At 42.8% G+C, this 24655-nt stretch overlaps 2 protein-coding genes across 4 annotated transcripts in view; one reads left to right on the forward strand and one right to left on the reverse strand.

The window, feature by feature from the left end:
- rubcn (rubicon autophagy regulator) overlaps positions 1-2436 on the forward strand; it is a 45247-nt gene extending 42811 nt beyond the window's left edge. For both annotated transcript variants that reach the window (XM_067416435.1, XM_067416436.1), the window contains one exon: positions 489-2436. In XM_067416435.1, the coding sequence (XP_067272536.1) occupies positions 489-622 (134 nt within the window). In that variant the 3' untranslated portion in view covers positions 623-2436. The remainder of the gene's footprint in view (positions 1-488) is intronic.
- The window catches only part of LOC137040644 (5-hydroxytryptamine receptor 3A), a 50547-nt gene continuing 26790 nt past the window's right edge, over positions 899-24655 (reverse strand). For both annotated transcript variants that reach the window (XM_067416438.1, XM_067416439.1), the window contains 4 exons: positions 14493-14653; positions 10833-11043; positions 3715-3954; positions 899-2776 (listed from right to left, as the gene is read on the reverse strand). In XM_067416438.1, coding sequence (XP_067272539.1) covers positions 2550-2776; positions 3715-3954; positions 10833-11043; positions 14493-14653 — 839 coding nt within the window. In that variant the 3' untranslated portion in view covers positions 899-2549. The remainder of the gene's footprint in view (positions 2777-3714; positions 3955-10832; positions 11044-14492; positions 14654-24655) is intronic.

Here is a 24655-nt window from a genome sequence, read left to right on the forward strand (position 1 = left end):
ATCCATCCTCCATCCATCCACCCACCCTCTATCTATCCATCCTCCACCCACCCTCTATCTATCCATCCTCCATCCATCCATCCACCCACCCTCTATCTATCCATCCTCCTTTGATCCATCCACCCATCCCATCTAACAATATGATGACCAATTGTTCAATCAATCAATAGTTTATTTATTTATTCATACATTATTTATTTATGCATGTTTATATATATTTATATATGCATTTATTAATACTTTATTTATATTATGCACTCATGCATAAACAAATTATTTATAATTTTTTATGTATATGTAAATTTTTTTATGCATCAATATATGTATGCATTTATTAAACTAGGCTAAAATGTTTTCTTTGGGTTCTGTTGATATTTCCTCTTTCCCGATTGAGTAAAGTGTTTTCCAGCTGAAGCGTTAAGGGCCTGTGTGTGTGTGTGTGTGTGTGTGTGTGTGTGTGTGTGTGTGTGTGTGTGTGTGTGTGGCAGATTGTCGAGCGTGCTATCATAAGACCTGCTTTAAGATGGGGAAGGAGTGTCCTCGCTGCCTGAGACTAGCTGAGCGGAGAGAGCGGATGGCCCGCAGGAACATGGAGGAGCAGGAGGACGGAGGCGAGACCTAGCACACCACACCAGTAAGAGCTCACCGCAGCACAACAGTGAATGTAGAGACCGATATTCAGACAGAGCCTTCTTCATTCCCGTCCCAAACCAGTCCTGCTGACCATGACAGATACTAAGAGTTTTATGTTATGATTTTAAGCATCGATGCCTTTGGATTTAGTTTTTTTTATGATCAGCCATGTTTTTGTTTGTCTCTGTTGCTTCCGTCCGTTAAAATCAAACTGGTTTTAATCAACAGGGTGTCAAGTCCTGGGGCGTAAACTTTTATGTGTCCGTTTTTTTGTGCGTCTGTGTTTTGGTTATATTTATTAACGTATGGCGTGCCTCATTAACGGCCGTTCATTTGTGAGATATGAGCGACGGAGAAGGGCAGCTGAGCTCCAGCGAGTCTTGCACAGCCGTCTTACTGTTTGGACACAACAGGCCTCGTGTGTGAAACCCCAGCAGAATCAGTCCCTGTGTTCTTCATCTCAAGTGTGTTAACGTCCGTAGATCGTTGAACTGAGCTAAACACAGCTATTTATGTGTGTGATATTTCGCCAAAATTATGCACAAAAACTCAATAAAAGTGATTCTGTGTGTCTGTAGATTTTAGTTTTGCGAGCGTTTTATCCAGAAACCATTCTTGCGATGTTCTTTTTGTTTCGTGAATATTTTAGCCACGTTTCCCCAGAGAATTATTTTCTTGGGTCCATTATTTTGCTCATTTGTTATTTTCCCTTCCCAGATAATTTAGTTTTTATGAATGATTTACACAGAAGCTCCTTTGTGACGATCATTTTTGGGTGAGTTGGGTCGAACTGGATGCAGCCGTTTGCGTGAGAATGGGTTTTACGCACAGTTTTGAGCCTGTGTTCTTGCACATACGATCATTCCTCCATAGGCTGTTTTAGTTTAGCTAGCGATTTTAGACAGGATTTTTTCTTGCTCGTTCACAGAACCATTCCTGTGGAAGTTGTTTTTGGGTCTCCAAGTATTCCCGCCAGAAATGTCTTCTGCTCGTATATGTGAAGTCTTAGGTCATTTTCACAGTGAATTTATATCAAACTCTGCTTGTTGGAAAGTCAATTTCTTTTTCTCTGTAATTAGGAACCCGTTCTTCCAGGATTCTGTTGGTTTCATGAACTCTTGAATGCTTTTACAAAGAATATAAACTTGAAATGTATTCTGCTCATGTTTCACAAATGAGGCCCGCTGCTGCTCTTTATTTCCTGATTTAAAGGCCTTTTTGCTTTAACGTTTTGTACATACCAAAAACGGCACTTTGTTTGTATTGTGTTCCTGATCTAAGTTTGCACTAGTTTGATGATGCTTGATGAACTGGAAACATTCATTTCACATTCAGTCCAAACTCTCAAATCCTCTTAAACGGCGGTTGTGCAAAAAAGACAGTTGTACCAAAGTGTTATTTGATGAAAAGAGTTTATTACATTGATAAGTTGTGTTATAATTCACTACGCCATACTGGACCTGAGTTATTAGGAGCAGTATCTTAAGAAAATAAGATCAAGAGTAAATCTGAAGCAATAACAAACTATGAGCTACTCTGCCACATGACTTGAATGCACTGACCGTTTATGAGATTGAACGAACAAACTTGCTTTTGTATGGTTGCTCATAAGCTATAACATTTAAGGGTTGTAACTTTTTCAGTTGATCCTGCTGATGATGTGTCCACTTGAGCTTACTCTTGAAAAATTACTGAATTGCCTTTTTATTCAGGGGCTTTTGATGCACTATTTGAGAAAATGTACATATATAATTTCTTATTGTTCTAAATATGTCACTGACAATTAAAGATGTTTCGACTGTTTTTGAGTCGTTGTCGTGTTCTCTATAATATGATCGCATGCTCACTATTTCTTCCCTCAGTGAAGACAACCAAACATATATTTAAATATTATCTTCTTGAGGTCAGTGCTTTAACTATTGGTTCATCCAAATGCACCACATGCATATGATCACCAGTGCGTAACCTGTGAGGATCAGCAGGTAAATGCGGAAGAGGAGGAAGTCCAGGATGTATCCCACGTGGCACCACTGGTTCTGGAGATGGTCTTCCTTTCGTAGAATGGTCAAATACGAGTTCATCTCCCGAAGATCCTGACTGATCTGTCTGAGCTCAGGCACATCCAGTGTCATGCTTCCAGGCACTAGGGGACAAAAAGCTCAAAGTTAGCCTCTGAAAGTTATGATTATACGGAGCCCCACGCATGACATGCAAGAAAAATAAGTTAATAATGTGCTCGATTTAGCAACTCGAGGGAAGGAATTAATAAAACTCACGCACTTTTTATAAACCGAGGGAGTGGAATAGTAAATTGTGCGCACAATTTAGCCTACTAGTTTTTTACTGCATGTCATGTGCGAGGCTCCATATGTTTAAAATTTAGCATCCGTTCATATTCTTGCTAGTGTTGTAAAGGGGCTGAAACTTGCCAAAAGTCAGAATGATCTGCTATAATGAGCTCTCAGAATGATCTCGCCTGGTGCTCCTAAACACCGAACCCAAAGTGCCAGCGTTTATTGAGATTCATCTGCACGCTCTCAGGCCATGGTTACAGTGTTCGGTTTGATCGGCTCACAGATAGACGAGGTGGACACACTCACATCTCTTTTGTCCGCTTTCAGTCACTTCTGTCCTGATTTCGTTGAGGGGCGAGTCTATGGGCGGGTGACTCTATGGGCTTTTTAAGATCTTTCCATCTTACCAAGACCAGCCGAAATCAGGAATGGAGAGGGAACATTGTGTTTGGGACGTTTTTCATCTTCAAACCAAACTTGGGTGTCTGGTTGAAGAAATCTGAAATCTACACCTGTGTTTACACCTGTCCACTTGTGAACCGATCGACCAAAACGCATCTTAATACCAGCTGTAAACCGGGCCTTAGACGACTTCCCCCCCCTTGCAGCAACTTCCATTTTATAACGGATGCTTTGCGTTAGTTTTCCAGAAAGTTATTTGGTACTCTTTGAACACATGGAATGGAAATGCAGCTATAAAGCACATCATGTTTTTATGCTATATTCCCATTTTTGCACACAAGTTAAATTCTCAACTTTAGATGGAAACCTAGCGGTGGCGTCTCACCGTTAGTGGCTGTCTGTTGACTGGGCGTTGGCTTGGTCCCTTGGTTCTCCTCTAGTTTGGCTAAAGGGTCTTCAGGGAAACTGTAGCAGATGAGTCGAGCGATGAAGCGCATCACCAGCACCTTTACCCAGTACGGCACCTCCCTGTACCTCATCGAGTTATGGTGGAGAACGCAGGTAATGAGCACCGTCTCCAGCAGACTTATCACCATGAATGCCAAACACACCGAGAAATAGATACCTAAGGAGGACAAAACTCATTTTAGAGATGGTTTAATGAATGTTAAAAAAAATTACACAACACTTGGGAGCATAATATTAGCATAAGTAAATTCTTGATTGTAATTGGTTAACACTCATTCCAAGCGCATTCCAAGTATAAAGCTGAAAGTATAGTTGAGTTTTATTCTTACACTAGGGCATGCGGACATGCCTCAGATTTAGTCATCAGCATAGGATGTCCATACTGTTATAACTCGCATTTAAACCTTGATTTTTTTTTGTTACACTAATTAGTTTGTCCACAAGGTGGCTTCAGTTTCTTTTCCACCTGTGAACCGACACAGAGTCGATGAAATACTCGAGAGTGTAAAAACAATAGATGCCTGCATTGATGAGCGTGTGTGTTCGTGGGTTCAGAGATTCACACAACTCTAGTTGTCTAGTGAGTGCAAAAACAGTTTTATCTGTCATAACTTAAGAGACATTGCGCACACAATGTATCGACCACCTGATCAAATGCTATCAGCTAAACTAAGCATTCACATTAAAACATCTCAGGTCATGACTGTGACCCTTGTTCCCTGAGAAGGAAACTTGCGCTGCTAATTTGAATGAAGCGTGTGTATCCACTGGCAAGACATAACGTTACCGAAGGGTAATGTCACGATCAGAAAAGCATAAAAGCACATCCGGATTGACCAATGTTAATCAGGCATCTTCAATTAGTTAATCACAGGGATAAAGGAAGTAATGTGGGCTACACAGCGTAAATTCCCTCGAAAGGGACCGTCTCAGGTTACGCTGTAATACAAGGATGCTTTGGGAACGACAATGCCCAAATGCTATTCTTACAAGTGCCTTTCTGTGTGTATCGCTGCGAGCACACTAGGAAAGCAGCGGAGAACCTGCTGTGGAGCCCAGGTCCAGCTCATAATCCTCTGAATGTGAGCAGAGAGGACCAGATGGCCGCAAACCACATCCTGTAGGGATATTTCTTATTTAATGAGGTTAACTAAGCCGCCATACTCCTATACCGGCCTCAAAGCACCACGGAGGAAACATGTCACCAATAGGTTTCTCCCCAGGGATAACCCACCCAAAGGGGCATGGGAGGCAGCTATGGCGGTCATGTACACCTCCAGTGTGGAAGGGGATAATCCTACAGAAAACAATCCTACACCAACTCCAGCACTGTACCACTGTCGCATTTCCGCACCATGAAGTGAAAACCCTCCTCTTCAATGCATACAATTTCCTCGTGGAGGGAGCTTATAGCTGACAGACCAGAGTTTGTGAGTTGGGCGTCCTCAGAGTCCAGACCCACAGGGGCCAAGAGTCTGGATAGGTGAAGAATTGGGCCTCCTGTCTGATGGGGTTCACAGCAGACGTGAATGAAGCGATAAACGCGAGTGATTTCAACTTCAACTTTATTTATTTATAGAGCACTTTCAACACCACAAGTGGAACCAAAGTGCTGTACATGAGCTGGGCCGCATTAATGCACAGGCTTACCTGGGCTTAAGCCCAGGGCCCCGGGCTGGGGGAGGGCCCCGATGATGACGAAAATATTGTAACCGGATTTTATAATATGCTGGCTGTCCCTTTAAAATTACACTTTATCTCGTTGAATGCACATGCGGGCTTTGCAAGTCCTGCTCGAGAAATGTCAGTCAAACTCTCTCACTCAATGAACCCTGCAATCATCATTCAACAGTCACAGTTAGAGCTTAGAGCTCAAAAAAATCAAGCCCGACCCTACCGAGCCCCTTATTTTGTCCGAGCCCGGCCCTGCCCGACACATTAACTGTAATTATGAGCCTGATTTAAACCCGACCATTTTTCAATACAAGGGTGTTCTGACGAGAGAGATCGAGCCTGTAGTGAGCGAAGCAGACCGGTGTGACTCCGCTCAATAATCCGCAATCATCATGAACCCTCACCGGTAAAATTATGTTCCCTAAAAAGACATATGTGAAAACTGGTGACACTTCTGCTAGATTCCGAGAGAAGAGCACTCCTGAATATCTTGCGGAAATGTGGCACGCTCAGCCGCGCTGTATATCACTTCAAATAAAGCACACAGGCAAAAAACTATCAACATGCAAAATCGTAGTGTTTCAGTAACCTATCATGGCCTTATCATACACGTTTCCTATAATCTTAAGAACATTTTGAGACGCCATGAATATGAACTAAAATGTGTTTTTAACATACTATCTGTATTTTAAAAAATAAAATAAAAATAATATTAAATAATATATTAAAAGCACATTTTAGTTCCTATTCATGGTGTCTTTAAGTACCTGGAAGTGCACTTTTCTCACTTATATTTGTGTATTTTATATAACAGACCTATAGATTTGGATGTTTTTAAATACCATTTATTCCCATAAAATAAAAGGCTTTGTGATTAAAAAGATTGAATAAAATTGAGAATGATTCAATGACAAATGCATATTTAACAGTCACTTGTTGCCACCTGGTGGGGTAAAAGGGGTGGGACCATAACTTAACGAATAATTAAGCAGGTCCAATGGATGAAGGGCCCCTCAGGAGGTAAAAGCCCAGGGGCCCCTTATAGTCTTAATGCGGCCCTGTACATGAGGTATACAAGAACATTTAAAAATAATAAGCGCAAAAACAAACATATGACATACACAACTTACAAAGCATTATCAAAAGCAAAGGAAAACAAATACGTTTTTAGCGCACTCTGAAAAACCCCCAATGAAGGACAGGTCTTTACAGACAGCGGAAGGTTGCTCCAAAGCCTAGGAGCTGCAACAGAGAAAGCCTGCTCACCTTTATATTTTAAACGTGTTCGTGGAACCACAAGAAGCAACTGATCATCTGAGCGCAGAGACCTGCTGGAGTGACAGCGGCTGATTAAATCAGAAACATACTCAGGGGCTAGACCATGCAGAGACTTACAAGTTAAGTCAATGCAAAGAATGAATAGACATTCTGCGGCGCAAATGACGCGACTTGAGCGTTTAACATTGAAAATGTAGTGGTGATGCGCCGAGTTAACCAATCAGGAGCTTGCTCTAGTACTGACATCAGTGAGGATAACATCACACGTGGAGACACGGAGCTGTAGATACATCTTCTTACTTTATAGAAACAGGGATAAAAGGATCTCGCTTGGAAGAAAGAGAGTGAGTGAGGAGGTAAGTTGTAAAGTCATTCTTTACTCAATGTGAGCGACACACAGGGTGATTTCAGGGCGATCGGGACACTTTCTGCCATTGAGAAGACTTGTGTCCACACACCCTGAATTCACTCTATTGAGGCTACAAGCTAGCTAAAGCCGGCTAATCGAGATTATTCACCGTATTTTAAAACGATCATTGTCAGCCATTTCCCTATGAGACAAGCCGGCTGCAGAAGCTGCTCTCATGAGACGGATTGACATCTGATGAGAAGTGAACGTCACGAGTGAACTCAAAATGTTCACGCGTCTAACTACTCTTGAATAGCGTGATTTATTCGCTTCATTTGCGTCTGGTGTGAGCGCACCTTGAGACAGAAAGTCTCTCCTCACCGGAATCTCCAAGGTCAGCTGTCGAGTATATCCCACAGACGTAGCCTCTGTTCCAGTGCCCCAGTGGAGCCGTGTGAGAGCAGGAGAACCAGAGTGGACAGTGTGCTGTATATCCTGAGACTCAAACAGATCCACTTCTGCTTGGCTATACACTCACTCCCCATATGAGCTCCAGCACCTCAGGGGAAAGTCTCCATTTCCCAGGCCTCAGCCCCTGGCCTCGACAGAATGCCTACTGCTAATGAATACTGCTCTCAGGGAGAACGGCTTTCCTCTGGACTGCAGGAGGATCTGGAGGATCAGTTTGCATAGCAGGCACGACTGTAGACCCCCCACCCCAATGATTTATAAATGAGACCACTGATGTGTTGGCTTGGGTATGGGAGGAAATGTTATGAAGACAGCCATCATTTCCAGGCAAGATCCAAGGCTTCCTCCATATCATCAAGGTGTGGAGACACCTGCTCGTAACCGTGATCATGTGGAGTGTGTTTGGCCCCTCTGGGAAAACCCTTTGGCCACTGTAACAATCACATCAGACAGCTGCCATCAGACCCAGCAGTCTGAAACTGTCAGACAGTGAGTGACTGGCCTAGATGGGTCTTGTTCATCAATACGAGCAGGAGATTAACTTGTTTGCATTGTCATTAAATCCCATACCATGCCCAAAAAAGTGGTTCTATGTGCAGAATAGTGTTAATTTTGTCACCTATCTTTAATTTAGTCTTAGTCTTGAGCTAAATGTCTTTGTTAGTTTTAGTCATATTTAGTCATTCACATATCTTTTTTATTTACTCAAGTTTTATTCGACTTAAAGTCTTGTCATTTTAGTCTAGTTTTAGTCAAAAGACAAAATATTTCTTAGTCAAGTTTTAGTTCAAAACATTTTAGTCTTTTTTTACATCAATTATTTCTGAGATTATTTCTAATACCATTTTCAGTCAAATAGTTTTTCACACATCTCAAATATTGGTTAAATGTCATAATTACCAGACAAAATACACTTGATGAATGATTTTTGTTGAATGAAACTATATATATATATAATATAAAGCCTACTGTACATATAAGGGAAAGTCCCTTTTTAAACTATTTTAAAATTTTCTTGTGTTAAATTTTATTTGCTTGCATTCATTAATATTCACTTGTGTGTGCTTATAGAAGTATAATAAAATAATATTATGCAAGGTAATAATGTTTTAGAATTTCACATTTAAAGGGATAGTTCACTTTAAAATGAAAATTGTCATCCTTTACTCACCCTCAAGTTGTTTCAAACCTGTGTGAGTTTCTTTCTTCAGCTGAACACAAGGGAAGATATTCTGAAGAATGTCAGTAACCAAACACTAAACTGGAGCCATTGACTTCTGTAGTATTTGTTTTTCCTACTATGGAAGTCAATGGCTCCAGTTAATGGTTTGGTTACTGACATTCTTCAGAATATCTTCCCTTGTGTTCAGCTGAAGAAAGAAACTCATACAGGTTTGAAACAACTTGAGGGTGAGTAAAGGATGACAGAATTTTCTAGATACATGTATATTTATTTATTAAAGAGCTGTACAGGCACCAAGTGGGTAAACCATGGAATTACAAATGAAAGTTATTATATTTCCAGCCACAAAATGAAAATTAGCCTCTTTGCGTTGGAATTCTCTATTTAAACCTTAATCAGTACACTGATAAATATATTAGAAAAGAAAAATAATAATTAAGTGCGCCAAAGCGCTATATATTATTTGAATTTCGTATTAAAACTTTACAAATTTGGTGTGAGAACTTGGCCAGAGTGAGAGCGTGAGTCAGAGCATTAAAGCGTGTGCCTCACGCAAAATGCGCGACAGTTGTCAGCTGTTTTCTGCTTCATGTAGTGTCGTGTTTTCTCCACAGGATGGCAGCGACAGGAGACTGAGACATGAACTTGAGCAACAGGCGAACTCATCCGGAATATTTTCAAGGCATTTCAGCTCTGGTCTCGTGATGAAAAAGTAGAGATGATTGTTGACGAAACTGAAGAGAGATTTTATCTTAGTGTTTATTTTATGCAAAAGTCATGGAAAAAAGGTCGTTGACGAACATATTTCGTCTCGTCTGACGAAATTAACACTGATGCAGAAGAAATGACTCTTCTTGGCATTCAGCCTTAAAGTCCTCCTGAAATCAAAGATCTAAGGTATCTAACCGCTAGTGATGTCCGGTTAGCGAACGAATCGTTCTTTTTAACCGGATCTTTATAGAGAACCGGTTGGGCCAGTTCACCAAAATCACTGAATCGTTCTAAACGGTTCGCATCTCAAATCAGCGCTGATCCCACAAGTTACTATAGTTATTAACTTTCTGACATGAGTGACAGTCTCTCCGACTAGAAATAAACGAATATCTTGAAGTAGATGTTGTAACTCCAACCGTTAGCTGAAGTGAGACATGTTTTGCTGAGAGATCTGATGAACTCACGAGCAGCTGATACTGAGCATGCGCGTGTAACCGAACGTAGCGGTTCTCGGATCCTCGGATCAGCAGTACAGAATCAAAAACCGTTTCTGTCGGACACGTTCGATACTGAGAACCGATGAGCCGATGAGCTGCGCATGCGTGTTATTTGTTCAGAGGAACGAACGAAATGCTGGTTAAGTGTATAAAACTAATCACGTTTGGAAACATCATAACAAAGCTGTCTCATCACTGTATTATATTAAAGTTTGGAAACAATGGATTGTAAAACGGTCAAATTAAACATTTATTTGTTTTATCAATAATGCATGATATTTTCAGGAACAGTTATTTTTTCTTATTTAGTCGATACACATTTTAAAATGTAATCAAAACAGTAGGTTCGATATCGGACTATTCAGCTTGCAGCAGTTTGCAGCCCAGCACACACACACACACACACACACACACACACACACACACACACACACACATTGCTACAGCGTTTCTCGAGTCAGGACTGGGTTGAGGGTCGATCTTCCGGATCCCCAGTACAGAATCGAGAACCGTTTCTATCGGACACGTTCGATCTTCCAGATCACCGGTACAGAATCGAGAACCGTTTCTTTCGGACGCGTTCGGACACGTTACAATTAAATGTAATTTTAAACTGGATGTGTGCCTGATGAAGTTTCTATTTTTTAAGAATACTTATGAAAATTGTTTGCATGGTTATGAAGAAACTCCCGATTTGTTTATGGAATTACCAGCATGAGGTCGAGTAAATAACCTAAATTAATTATTAGATGACCTGTTCCTTTAGGTAGAGTCTTAATAAGCCTACTTGATTCTCCAGATGTAATTGAGCAGTGTTCGTCATTTGGTGTTCACACATGGCCTCACACAGGTGTGTTTGGGCTAATGACCTATTAAAGGTGTTCCATTAGCAGTGCTGGGAAGCAGGTCGTTCATAATGAGAAGAAACACTGTGTAGCCCAGAATAAGTGTCATTTTGAAGGAGGATCGGTCCACACTGTGCGGAGGCAAGTAGAACGACAGGATGTCAATGATCATGAGGAAGGAGCTGGGGATGATCAGGTTCACCACGTACAGGATCGGCCGTCGCCTTATCACCACCTGCAGGATGGGAACAGCAAAGAGAACTATATTAGCCTCCACACCAAAGCACATTCGGTTTATTAAAAACACTGCATTTATGGCGGATGGATTCTGATTCGTTCATCATCTGGGAGAAAAAAAACACTTGAACGGGGGTCGCTTCTCTGTGTCATTAACGTTATAGTTGGTGTAGACTGCTATTCTTTAAAAAAAACTATATATATATATATATATATATATATATATATATATATATATAATTATAGCTATCTTTCTGAGTTTGGACGGGCCTTAAAGGGTTAGTTCACCCAAAAAGGAAAATTCTGTCAATAATTACTTAATAATTTCAATAATTCAAGCTAATTATCCGCAAACAAAGATTCGAATGGTAATGAATCAGCGTATTGATTCATGATTCGGACCGCCAATGTCACGTGATTTCAGCAGTTTGACACGTGATCCGAATCATGAATCAATGCGCTGATTCATAACTGTTCGAATCGTCTCGGGTTACTCACGTAACCTATGTTCTCTGAATAGGGAACGAGACGCTGCGTGATGACGCATATGGGGTACGCCCCTGGGCGTGCCGATTGTCTGATGACGCACGCGCCATCTTCTCCCCAGATTTTTTTGCTGAACAAGAAATTCAGAGAACATAGGTTACGTGAGTAACCTGAGACGTTCTCTTTCAAAGGTTCACTCAACGCTGCGTAGTGACGCATACGGGAAACGGTATGCCACACACGCCAAGCTAAAGTGCGGCTGCATCTGATATGAACGTCAGGTAGACCTGAACGGCTGGATTAAGCTGACAGAACATGCAAACCCGGAGCCATGTCAAGATCTGGACTATAAAATTTGGTGTGCGGTGAGGACCATCCTGCCGCAACACAAATGTCCTCCAAAAGAGCCCCCTTGGAGAGCGCCTGAGAAGAGGCCATACCTCTAGTAGAGTGTGCTCTAATGCCCAGAGGTGAAGGAACTCCGCTCACCTCATATGCTAAAGAGATAGCCTCCGTCACCCAGTGTGAAATTCTTTGTTCCGACACGGCAAGCCCACGGTGGCTGTGTCCGAAAACATCAGCAATTGGTTAGTCTTCCTCCAACCACCCGAACGATCAACATACAACTTGAATGCCCTGACTGGGCAGAGCAAATGCAAACTCTCGTCCTCCAAGGACATAAAAGGCGGAGGGTGCAAGGAATGGAGGATGGTGACCTGTGAGCGGAAGGATGTGGACAAAACCTTGGGTACATAACCCGCCTGGGTTTCAGCGAAACCTTAACCAGGCCGAGAGCAAAGTCCAAGCAAGCCTCGCTAACACAGAGGGCTTGTAAGTCCCCCACCCGCTTCAAAGAAGTTAGAGCCCATAAAAGAGCAACCTTAAGAGTCAGAACCCGCTCCGGAGCTGACTCCAATGGCTCAAAGGGAGCACTCGTCAGACCCTCCAGGACGATAGACAAGTCCCAAGAGGGTACACCAGGGGAGCGAACTGGCCTCAGTTGCTTGACCCCTCTCATAAAAGATGAAACTAGTGAATGTTTCCCCAAAGGGGTCTCATCCAACTTCCCCTTGAGCGGCAATAGCTGCTACATACACTCTGAGTGTAGTAGCCGCCGCCCCGGCTGCAAACTTCTCCTGCAGAAATTCAAGAACGAAACCAATAGGGCAGTCGACTGGACTTCTACTGTGGGCTGAGCACCATGCCTGAAAAACCTTCTACTTTGAAGAGTAAAGCTTCCTCATAGAGGGGGCTCTGGCATTAGCGATGGTCTCAAGCACGTCTGCAGGCAGACCGGCCCTTAAGACTGATGGCCCCTGATAGGCCACACCCACAGTTTCCAGATCTCGGGACGAGAATGCCAGATCCTGCCCTGGAGCTATAAAAGCAGATCCTTTCTGACCAGAATCTCCCCAAGGAGGAGAGGCCAGAAGAAGAATCAGCCCTGAGAACCACATCTGAGATGGCCAGAGTGTCTCTCTCACTCTGTGCAGAACCGCCGGAATCGAAAAAGCACATCGACAAGCTCGGAGTAGGCCGCAGAAGGCCGATTCCTGGCCGCTAGGCAGGAGAGTGTTGTCAAATGGAACAGGCCCAAAATCCTCTCAGTCGAACGCTGTCGTGAGCAAAACATTATCCAGGCCAAAAGAAACGTGCTTCCGGGCTGGGCATCATGTAATCATGCGCGTAGCTTCGCCGCGCGCACTCTGGAGAGGGAGTGAGAGAAGGGAAATCGCCCCGCTCTCACTCGATATCCTCGAGCTCCACATCCGAACCCTAGGCCGCGGATCGGAGTGAGGCCTGGGCCACCTCGGGTGCACGGAGGGGAAAAACAGAGGATTCCTTCTGAAAAAGAGAGAGCCTTGAACGGAGGGTTTTAAGTAGGAGATTTTGCATTTCGACGTGCTCAGAACCCATGCATTTAATGCACTTACCATGTGGGTCGTCGCTCAAAATAGAGCGAGTGCATGGCGGGGGGCAGCAACGAAACTCCATCATACTTCACCAGTTAGGAGAACAAAGTTCCACTATCCGTGGTCGCTGAAGTAGTGAAGGAGAAAGATGCTTAAATTCAGTTTTTAAGGGTCAGATAAGTCGAACGAAGGGAGCGATGCTACCGCTTCGTGAAGGCAGAGAAATCTGGGGAAAAGATGACGCGCGCCAGTTTAGCTCAAAGGTGATGAGTGAGAGGGGCGGCGCTGCGCCATCAGCCAATGAATTGGCGTGATTCTACAAGGGCTTCAGACAATCGGCACGCCCAGGGGTGTATGGGTACTATGCGTCATTACGCAGTGTCGAGTGAACCTATGAAAGAGAACTTTATTTGAGGATTGAAAACAAACACCCGGAAGAGAAGACAATGCTGAATAAAGTCGTAGTTTTTGTTATTTTTGGACCCAAATGTATTTTGGATGCTTCAAGAGACTCTAATTAACCCACTGATGTCTCATATGGACTACTGTGATGATGTTTTTATTCCCTTTCTGGACATGGACAGTATAGTGTGCATACACTTGCATACGCTCTCGGGCTAAATATAAAATATCATAAACTGTGTGTGAAGATGAACGGAGGTCTTACGGGTGTGGAACGACATTAGGGGGAGGAGTTAATGACAGAATTTTCATTTAGGGGTAAACTAACTATCTAAGATGAGGACTGACATTTTATGGCTATTAGTTTTTTCCTTCCTTCTAGTTAAATCATGGAACAAATTAGTTCAATGTCGCCATGGTTTAACTAAAACAAAGGGACAAACAAGGCCACAAATTAATTCGTTTTTGAAAACTATTTATTAATTCATGACATGCAAAGTGAAAAAAATAAATAAAAAAATGTGGCCATTCATTAAGAATTTTTTCCACAGCTTATTAAAGTTAAATGTGCATATAACTCAAAACTGGAAATTGTAGTAGCACAACATTTTGTCCTGTTTAACACCTGCTTTTGTCCCGTTCTTACCCAGAAAGTGATGATGTCCCATTCATCTATTCCGAAATTCAAAATGCTTGCGTCGCCCAGTATAACCACCAGCTCCCATTCTCCACTGGCCTGCAGGTATCGCTTTGAGTTCTCAGTCATCTCCGTGAAGGACAGGGCAGGACTGACTCTGACATCCTTTACTGAAGGGGTCACAGGTGTTAAAATTACAGCTAAACACACGTCCAGAAACATACTTTGATTAGCAGCTAAATTAGTTGTTGAATTGAGATCATTTGTGTTTTCATGTCAACATTAAAACAGTTAATGCTCACAATTATGAGTTTATATCTCAAGATTAGGACAGTTTCATAACTCACAACTGTGATTTTTATCAAATTTTTGGGACTTTTTGATGACTGAAAAAAAAAGCTGAATCGTGAGATATAAACTCAATAGCGTTAAAAAAGTGAATCGTGAGATATGAACTCACAATAGCGTTATAAAGTCTGAATCGTAAGATATGAACTCAATAGTGTTATAAAGTCTGAATCGTGAGATATGAACTCACAATAGTGTTATAAAGTCTGAATCGTGAGATATGAACTCACAATAGCGTTATAAAGTCTGAATCGTAAGATATGAACTCAATAGTGTTATAAAGTCTGATTCGTGAGATATGAACTCACAATAGTGTTATAAAGTCCGAATCGTGAGATATGAACTCACAATAGCGTTTTAAAGTCTGAATCGTGAGATATGAACTCAATGGTGTTATAAAGTCTGAATCGTGAGATATGAACTCTCAATAGCGTTATAAAGTCTGAATCGTGAGATATGAACTCTCAATAGTGTTATAAAGTCTGAATCGTGAGATATATCTCAATAGCGTTATAAAGTCTGAATCGTGAGATATGAACTCTCAATAGCGTTATAAAGTCTGAATCGTGAGATATGAACTCTTAATAGCGTTATAAAGTCTGAATCGTGAGATATGAACTCTCAATAGCGTTATAAAGTCTGAATCGTGAGATATGAACTCACAATAGCGTTATAAAGTCTGAATCGTGAGATATGAAATCACAATAGCGTTATAAAGTCTGAAGCGTGAGATATGAACTCACAATAGCGTTATAAAGTCTGAATCGTGAGATATGAACTCACAATAGTTCTATAAAGTCTGAATCGTGAGATATGAACTCAATAGTGTTATAAAGTCTGAATCGTGAGATATGAACTCACAATGGCGTTATAAAGTCTGAATCGTGAGATATGAACTCACAATAGTGTTATAAAGTCTGAATCGTGAGATATAAACTCACAATGGCGTTATAAAGTCTGAATCGTGAGATATGAACTCACAATAGCGTTATAAAGTCTGAATCGTGAGATATCAACTCAATAGTGTTATAAAGTCTGAATTGTGAGATATGAACTCACAATAGCGTTATAAAGTCTGCATTGTGAGATATGAACTCACAATAGCGTTATAAAGTCTGAATCGTGAGATATAAGCTCACAATAGTGTTATAAAGTCTGAATCGTGAGATATCAACTCAATAGTGTTATAAAGTCTGAATCGTGAGATATGAACTCACAATAGCGTCATTCCACAAGGTGGGAATGGTCCAGGAAAATGTCAGTGAGAGCGATTTCATGCCCCTTTGGGATGGAACCACGAGGCATCATTCACTCACAGAATGCACTGGAGGGTGTATAAGTCTGAACAAGCGAGTTTAGGTGTATTGGTGCAGAGCCAGTGGTTGCTTTGTAGGCGAGCACCAGTGCCTTGAATTTGATGCGAGCGGCCATTGGCAACCATTGCAGTCTGATGAAGAGAGGCATGACGTGTGCTCTCTTCGTTAAAGATCACACTCGCCGCTACATTCTGGATTAGTTGCAAGGGTTTGATAGTGCATGCTGGAAGGCCAGCCAGAAGAGCATTACAATAGTCCAGTCTGGAGAGAACAAGAGCTTGGACCAGAAGTTGTGCAGCCTGTTCTGATAGGAAGTGTCTAATCTTTCTAATGTTGTATAAGGCACATCTGCAGGACCGGGCTGTTGCAGTAATGTGGTCAGTGAAGTTTAACTGGTCATCAATCACAACTCCAAGGTTCCTGGCTGTCCTGGATGGAGTTATGGTTGATGAACAGAGTTGAATGGAGACATTTTGATGAAGTGCTGGGTTGGTTGAGACAACAAGTAATTCTGTCTTTGCAAGATTGAGTTGAAGGTGATGCTCCTTCATCTAGTCAGAAATGTCTGTCAGACAGGCAGCGATACGAACACTGACTGTAGGATCATCTGGTTGAAATGAGAAGTAGAGTTGAGTGTCATCAGCATAGCAGTGAGAGGAGAAGCCGTGTTTCTGAATGACAGAGCCTAAAGATGACATGTAGATGGAGAAGAGAAGTGGTCCAAGCACTGAGCCCTGGGGAACCCCGGTAGCTAGATGATGTGACTTAGACACCTCACCTCTCCATGACACCCTGTAGGACTTACCTGAGAGTTAAGACCTGAACCACTGGAGAGCAGTTCCTGAGATCCCCGTCTTCTTAAGTGTTGACAGGAGGATCTGGTGGTTAACTGTGTCAAAAGCAGCAGACAGATCCAGCAGGATGTGCACTGAGGATTTGGAAGCTGCTTTTGCTATCCTCAATGCTCAGTTATGAGAGCAAGGCAGTCTCAGTCGAGTGGCCGCTTTTGAAGCCGGATTGGTTGTTGTCCAGGTGGTTGTTCTGTTCAAGAAACATAGAGAGTTGAATGAACACAACTCGCTTAAGTGTCTTTGCAATGAAAAGCAGAAGGGTTACTGGTCTGTGGTTTTCTAAAAGTGCTGGATTCAGAGAGGGTTTCTTAAACAGCGAGGTTAAATAAAAAAAAGCCTGCTTAAATCCTGTGTGAAGAGAAGTGTTGACAATGTGAGTGAGTGCAGGAGTGATTGAAGAAGAAATGGCCTGAAGGAGGTGAGTGGGTATAGGATCAAGTGGACAGGTAGTAGGGTGATTGGAAAGGATGAGTTTAGAAATATCTGCCTCTGAGAGCGGAGAGAAGGATGGAAGCGTGTTCATGTTAGTTGTTGAGATGTGCGTGTCAGTTTGTGGTGAGGAGAACTGGTTGCTGATGAGAGATGTTTTGGTGATGCTCCTTCATCTGGCTAGAGAGGAGCAATTCAATTGACTGATAGACAACTACTCTGTAAGTGTTTGTAACTTTTCTCATTTGATTGTTTGTTAATTTGTTGTTGGATAAGTGTGTCTGTGTAGTGCAGAGGTGTGTATTATTAGTTTTGGTATATTCTCTCGGTGTGTGTGGGAGTTAGCATTTGTTGAGTTAGCATTTGTTTGGTCATTGCCACGTTGGGAGTGAGTTTGTTGGGGGCGTGGCCAGCGAGGTATTAAAAGCCTCTTGTGTTTGAAACATTTTGGCTAGAGAGGAGCAATTCAATTGACTGATAGACAACTACTCTGTAAGTGTTTGTAACTTTTCTCATTTGATTGTTTGTTAATTTGTTGTTGGATAAGTGTGTCTGTGTAGTGCAGAGGTGTGTATTATTAGTTTTGGTATATTCTCTACCAAATATACAAAAAGTGTGTGGGAGTTAGCATTTGTTGAGTTAGCATTTGTTTGGTCATTGCCACGTTGGGAGTGAGTTTGTTGGGGGCGTTCCCAGCTGCTTTCATTAACGATACTCAAGTGAGTATAAATAGCGTGATAGTCCGTGGCAGCGAAAGCGGCAGTGTGAAGCCCTCCTTGTGTGAAGACCTACGAGTGTAAAGACTTCAACTCTTCCCAGTGCAACTCCGCCCGAGCAAGGACCCCGGCAAGGCACTTGAGTATCATCTTCCTTTTCATTATTTGTGTTCGGCTCTAATTCCTATCTGGCCTTTTCTCTGATCTGTATTCACCATGTGCTTTCAAATCTCAACTATAACTACTAGCACTCGTAAATCACGCTCTGTACGCACAAGACGCCGTAATCCTAATAATTTGCGCTATATCCTAACATCCTCTGCTACTTTACTCTTTATTCCAATTGGTCTCTGGAATTGCCAGTCGGCTGTAAACAAAGCAGACTTTATTTCATCTATTGGGACTCATTCTCAGCTTAGCCTCATGGCCCTAACTGAGACCTGGATCAAACCAGAGGACACTGCCACTCCTGCAGCCCTCTCAAGCAATTATACTTTTTCACACACTCCTCGGCCTATTGGGAGGGGTGGGGGTACTGGTTTGCTTGGAAATTTGATCCTTTACCATCTCTACCGGCCAATTCATTTGAATCGCACTCAATCACTATTACTCACCCTGTTAAAATCCATGTGGTAGTGGTCTATCGTCCTCCAGGTCACCTCGGTAACTTTGTGGAGGAGTTGGATGTGTTACTTTCTAGCTTCCCTGAGGATGGCACTCCACTGATTCTGCTTGGTGACTTCAACATCCATCTTGATAAAAACCTAGCTGCAGACTTCAGCACTCTACTGACTTCATTTGACCTTAAGTTAGTATCTACTACGGCTACTCACAGATCAGGTAACCAATTAGACCTGGTCTACACACGCAACTGCTCCACGGACAACACTTTAGTTACTCCATTACACACCTCAGACCACTTTCTCATCACTCTTAACCTCATACTGACTCCTGATACAAAACGTACTCCTACACAGATTACCTTTCGGCGTAATCTACGCTCACTCTCTCCCTCTCGCCTATCCACTATGGTTTCATCTTCACTCCCTCCACCTGCTCAGTTCTCAGCACTGGACACTAACAGTGCTACCGACACTCTTTGCTCCACTCTAACATCCTCCTTAGACAGTTTTTGCCCCCTTTCATCCAGACCAGCCCGCCCCACCCCATCTGCCCCCTGGCTGTCTGATGTTCTCTGTGAACATCGCTCTGGACTCAGGGCGGCAGAGAAGAAATGGCAGAAATCTAAAAACAATACTGACCTTGCCTTATATCAGTCTCTTCTCTCTTCTTTCTCTACAAATGTCTCCACTTCTAAAACAACATACTATCACAACAAAATCAACAATTGCTCTGACTCTCGCCAACTCTTTAAAACATTCTCCTCTCTCCTTTGTCCACCTCCTCCCCCTCCTTCATCAACTCTTACAGCTGATGACTCTGCATCATTTTTCACCAACAAAACAGCTCTCATTAGCAAACAGTTCTCCTCATCACAAACTGACACGCACATCTCAACAACTAACATGAACACACTTCCATCCTTCTCTCCACTCTCCGAGGCAGATATTTCTAAACTCATCCTTTCCAATCACCCTACTACCTGTCCACTTGATCCTATTCCCACTCACCTCCTTCAGGCTATTTCTTCTTCAATCACTCCTGCACTCACTCACATTGTCAACACATCTCTTCACACGGGCACCTTTCCCACAGCATTTAAGCAGGCTCGGGTAACCCCACTGCTTAAGAAACCCTCTCTGAATCCAGCACTTTTAGAAAACTACCGACCGGTATCCCTTCTGCCTTTCATTGCAAAGACCCTTGAGCGAGTTGTGTTCAATCAACTCTCTATGTTTCTTGAACGGGACAACCTCCTAGACAACAACCAATCCGGCTTCAAAAGCAGCCATTCGACCGAGACTGCCTTGCTCTCGGTAACTGAGGCACTGAGACTGGCAAAAGCAGCTTCCAAATCCTCAGTGCTCATTCTGCTGGATCTGTCTGCTGCTTTTGACACAGTTAACCACCAGATCCTCCTATCAACACTTAAGAGGACAGGAATCTCAGGATCTGCTCTCCAGTGGTTCAGGTCTTACCTCTCTGGTAGGTCCTACAGGGTGTCATGGAGAGGTGAAGTGTCTAAGTCACATCATCTAGCTACTGGGGTTCCACAGGGCTCAGTCCTTGGACCACTTCTCTTCTTCATCTACATGTCATCATTAGGTTCTGTCATTCAGAAACACGGCTTCTCCTATCACTGCTATGCTGATGACACTCAACTCTACTTCTCATTTCAACCAGATGATCCTACAGTCAGTGTTCGTATCGCTGCCTGTCTGACAGACATTTCTGACTGGATGAAAGAGCATCATCTTAAACTCAATCTTGCAAAGACAGAATTACTTGTTTTCTCAACCAACCCAGCACTTCATCAAAATTTCTCCATTCAGCTTGGTTCATCGACCATAACTCCATCAAGGACAGCAAGAAACCTTGGAGTTGTGATTGATGACCAGTTAAACTTCACTGACCACATTACTGCAACAGCCCGGTCCTGCAGATTTGCTTTATACAACATTAGAAAGATTAGACCCTTCCTATCAGAACAGGCTGCACAACTCCTGGTTCAAGCTCTTGTTCTCTCCAGACTGGATTATTGTAATGCTCTTCTGGCTGGGCTTCCAGCATGCATTATCAAACCCTTGCAGCCGATCCAGAATGCAGCGGCGAGAGTGGTCTTTAATGAGCCGAAGAGAGCGCATGTTACGCCTCTCTTCATCAAACTGCACTGGTTGCCAATGGCTGCTCGCATCAAATTCAAGGCACTAGTTATCGCCTACAAAACAACCACTGGCTCTGCACCAATATACCTAAATTCACTTGTTCAGACTTACACACCCTCCAGAAGCTTGCGTTCTGCGAGTGAGCGGCGCCTCGTGGTTCCATCCCAAAGAGGCATGAAATCGCTCTCACAGACATTTTCCTGGACCGTTCCCACCTGGTGGAATGACCTGCCGTCTCAATGACCTGCCGATCTCAATTCGTGCTGCCGAGTCTGTAGCCATTCTTAGAAAACATCTTAAGGCACATCTTTTCCATTTGCACTTGACCAATACAGAATAGCACTTACTGATCACCACAGCAACGACCAAATAGCGCACACTCCTGGATCATATCTACGTCTCTCATCCGGATTTGTGCCTTCAGGCGGGTATGTTACATAGTTATCATAACTATCAGAATCCAGTGTTCTGTATATTGCGTACGTGAGTTTTTGTTGTAGATGGCTATTGCTGCGCGTTTAGCTAGAATACAAAACCAACCCATTGGGCCACTGAATCTGCATTAACGACAACAGCTGGGGCAACAGCCTTAGTCCTAATGGGTTGTTATCATAGCTATCAAAATCCAGTGTTCGGCACTTTGCGTACGTGAGTTTTTGTTGTAGATGTCTGTCTTTAAAAAAAAAAAAATTTGTTGTGTATTGTGCTAATTAATTGAGATTTCTTACAGCTCTTACAGGTTTTTGGCCTTGTCTGTTCCGTTGCTTCTATTACTCTCCCCTTTTTTGTAAGTCGCTTTGGATAAAAGCGTCTGCTAAATGATTAAATGTAATGTAAATGTAAATGTTTTGTTTGTGAAAAATGATGCAAAGTCATCAGCTGTAAGAGTTGATGAAGGAGGGGGAGGAGCAGGACAAAGAAGAGAGGAGAATGTTTTAAAGAGTGTGCGAGAGTCAGAGCAATTGTTGATTTTGTTGTGGTAGTATGTTGTTTTAGCAGTGGAGACATTTGTAGAGAAAGAAGAGAGAAGAGACTGATACAAGGTAAGGTCAGTAGAGTTTTTAGATTTCCGCCATTTCCTCTCTGCCGCCCTGAGTCCAGAGCGATGTTCACGGAGATCGTCAGACAGCCAGGGGGCAGATGGGGTGGGGCGGGGCGGGCTGGTCTGGATGAAAGGGGGCCGAAAAAGTGTCTAAGGAGGATGTTAGAGTGGAGCAAAGAGTGTCAGTAGCACTGTTAGTGTCCAGTGCTGAGAACTGAGCGGGTGGAGGGAGCGAAGATGAAACCATAGTGGATAGGCGAGAGGGAGAGAGTGAGCGTAGATTACGCCGAAAGCTAATCTGTCTAGGAGTGTGTGTTGTGTCAGGAGTCAGTATGAGGTTAAGAGTGATGAGAAAGTGGTCTGAGGTGTGCAATGGAGTAACTAAAGTGTTGTCTGTGGAGCAGGTGCATGTGTAGACGAGGTCTAATTGGTTACCTGATTTGTGAGTAGCCGTAGTAGATACTAACTTGAGGTCAAATGAAGTCAGTAGAGTGGTGAAGTCTGTGGCTAGGTTTTTATCAAGATAGATGTAGAAGTCACCAAGCAGAACCAGAGGAGTGCCATCCCCAGGGAAGCTAGAAAGTAACGCATCCAACTCCTCCAAGAAGTTACCGAGGTGACCTGGAGGACGATAGACCACTACAACATGGATTTTAACAGGGTGAATAATAGTGATTGAGTGCGATTCAAATGAACTGGCCGATAGAGTTGGTAAGGGATCAAATTTCCAATCATTTAAGATAAGCAAACCAGTACCCCCACCCCTCCCAATTGGCCGAGGGGTGTGTGAAAAAGTAAAATTGGTTGAGAGGGCTGCAGGAGTGACAGTGTCCTCTGGTTTGATCCAGGTCTCAGTTAGGGCCATGAGGCTGAGCTGAGAATGAGTCCCAATAAATGAAATAAAGTCTGCTTTGTTTACAGCAGACTGGCAATTCCAGAGACCAATTGGAATAGATAGTAAAGTAGCAGAGGATTTAGGCAGACTGTGCAAGTTATTAGGATTGCTGCGTCTTGCGAGTACAGAGCGCAATTTGCAAGTGCTAGTAGTAACAGTAGAGATTTGAAAGCACATGGTGAATACAGATCAGAGAAAAGGCGAGATAGAAATAAAAAAAAAATGAACACAAATAATGAAAAGGAAAATGATTCTCAAGTGCCTTTCGTGGTCCTTGCTGGGGAGGAGTTGCACGGGGAAGAGTTAAATGTCTTTACACTCGCCGGTCTTGCACAGGGAAGAGTTGAATGTCTTTACACTTGTCGGTCTTGCACAGGGAAGAGTTGAAGTCTTTACATTCGTCGGACTTGCACGGGGAAGAGTTGATATCTTTACACTCGCCGGTCTTGCACGGGGAAGAGTTGAGGTCTTTACATTCATCGGTCTTGCACAGGGAAGAGTTGAAGTCTTTACACTCGTCGGTCTTGCACAGGGAAGAGTTGAATGTCTTTACACTCGTCGGTCTTGCACAGGGAAGAGTTGAAGTCTTTACATTCGTCGGTCTTGCACAGGGAAGAGTTGATGTCTTTACACTCGTCAGTCTTGCACAGGGAAGAGTTGATGTCTTTACACTCGCCGGTCTTGCACAGGGAAGAGTTTAAGTCTTTACATTCGTCGGTCTTGCACGGGGAAGAGTTGATGTCTTTACACTTGTCGGTCTTGCCCAGGGAAGAGTTGATGTCTTTACACTCGCCGGTCTTGCACAGGGAAGAGTTGAATGTCTTTACACTCGTCGGTCTTGCACAGAGAAGAGTTAAGGTCTTTACACTCGTCGGTCTTGCACGGGGAAGAGTTGATGTCTTTACACTCAGCGGTCTTGCACGGGGAAGAGTTGAATGGCTTTACACTCGTCGGTCTTGCACAGGGAAGAGTTAAGGTCTTTAACCTCGTTGGTCTTGCACGGGGAAGAGTTGATGTCTTTACACTCGCCGGTCTTGCACGGGGAAGAGTTGATGTCTTTACACTCGCCGGTCTTGCACAGGGAAGAGTTGATGTCTTTACACTCGCCGGTCTTGCACGGGGAAGAGTTGATGTCTTTACACTCGCCGGTCTTGCACGGGGAAGAGTTGATGTCTTTACACTCGCCGGTCTTGCACAGGTTCACACACGTGGCAATGACAAACAAAGGTTAACTCCTCCACACACACGGCGAGAATACACCAGAAATACTAATACACACCAATCTAACAACAAATAAACAAACAATCAAATGAGAAGTTACAAACACTTACAGAGTAGTTGTCTGCCAGTCAATCGATACTTCACCTCAGCGATACATTTTTATAAAGCTTAGTTATAAAGTCTGAATTTTGAGATATGAACTCACAATAGCGTTATAAAGTCTGAATCGTGAGATATGAACTCACAATAGCGTTATAAAGTCTGAATTGTGAGATATGAACTCACAATAGCGTTATAAAGTCTGAATCGTGATATATTAACTAACAAAAGTGTTATAAAGTCTGAATCATGAGATATGAACTCACAATAGCATTATAAAGTCTGAATCGTGAGATATGATCTCACAATAGCGTTTAAAGTCTGAATCGTGAGATATGAACTCACAATAGTGTTATAAAGTCTGAATCGTGAGATATGAACTCAATAGTGTTATAAAGTCTGAATCGTGAGATATGAACTCACAATAGCGTTATAAAGTCTGAATCTTGAGATATGAACTCAATAGTGT

The sequence above is a fragment of the Pseudorasbora parva genome, chromosome 14, assembly GCF_024679245.1.
Source record: "Pseudorasbora parva isolate DD20220531a chromosome 14, ASM2467924v1, whole genome shotgun sequence".
Lineage (NCBI taxonomy): Eukaryota > Metazoa > Chordata > Actinopteri > Cypriniformes > Gobionidae > Pseudorasbora > Pseudorasbora parva.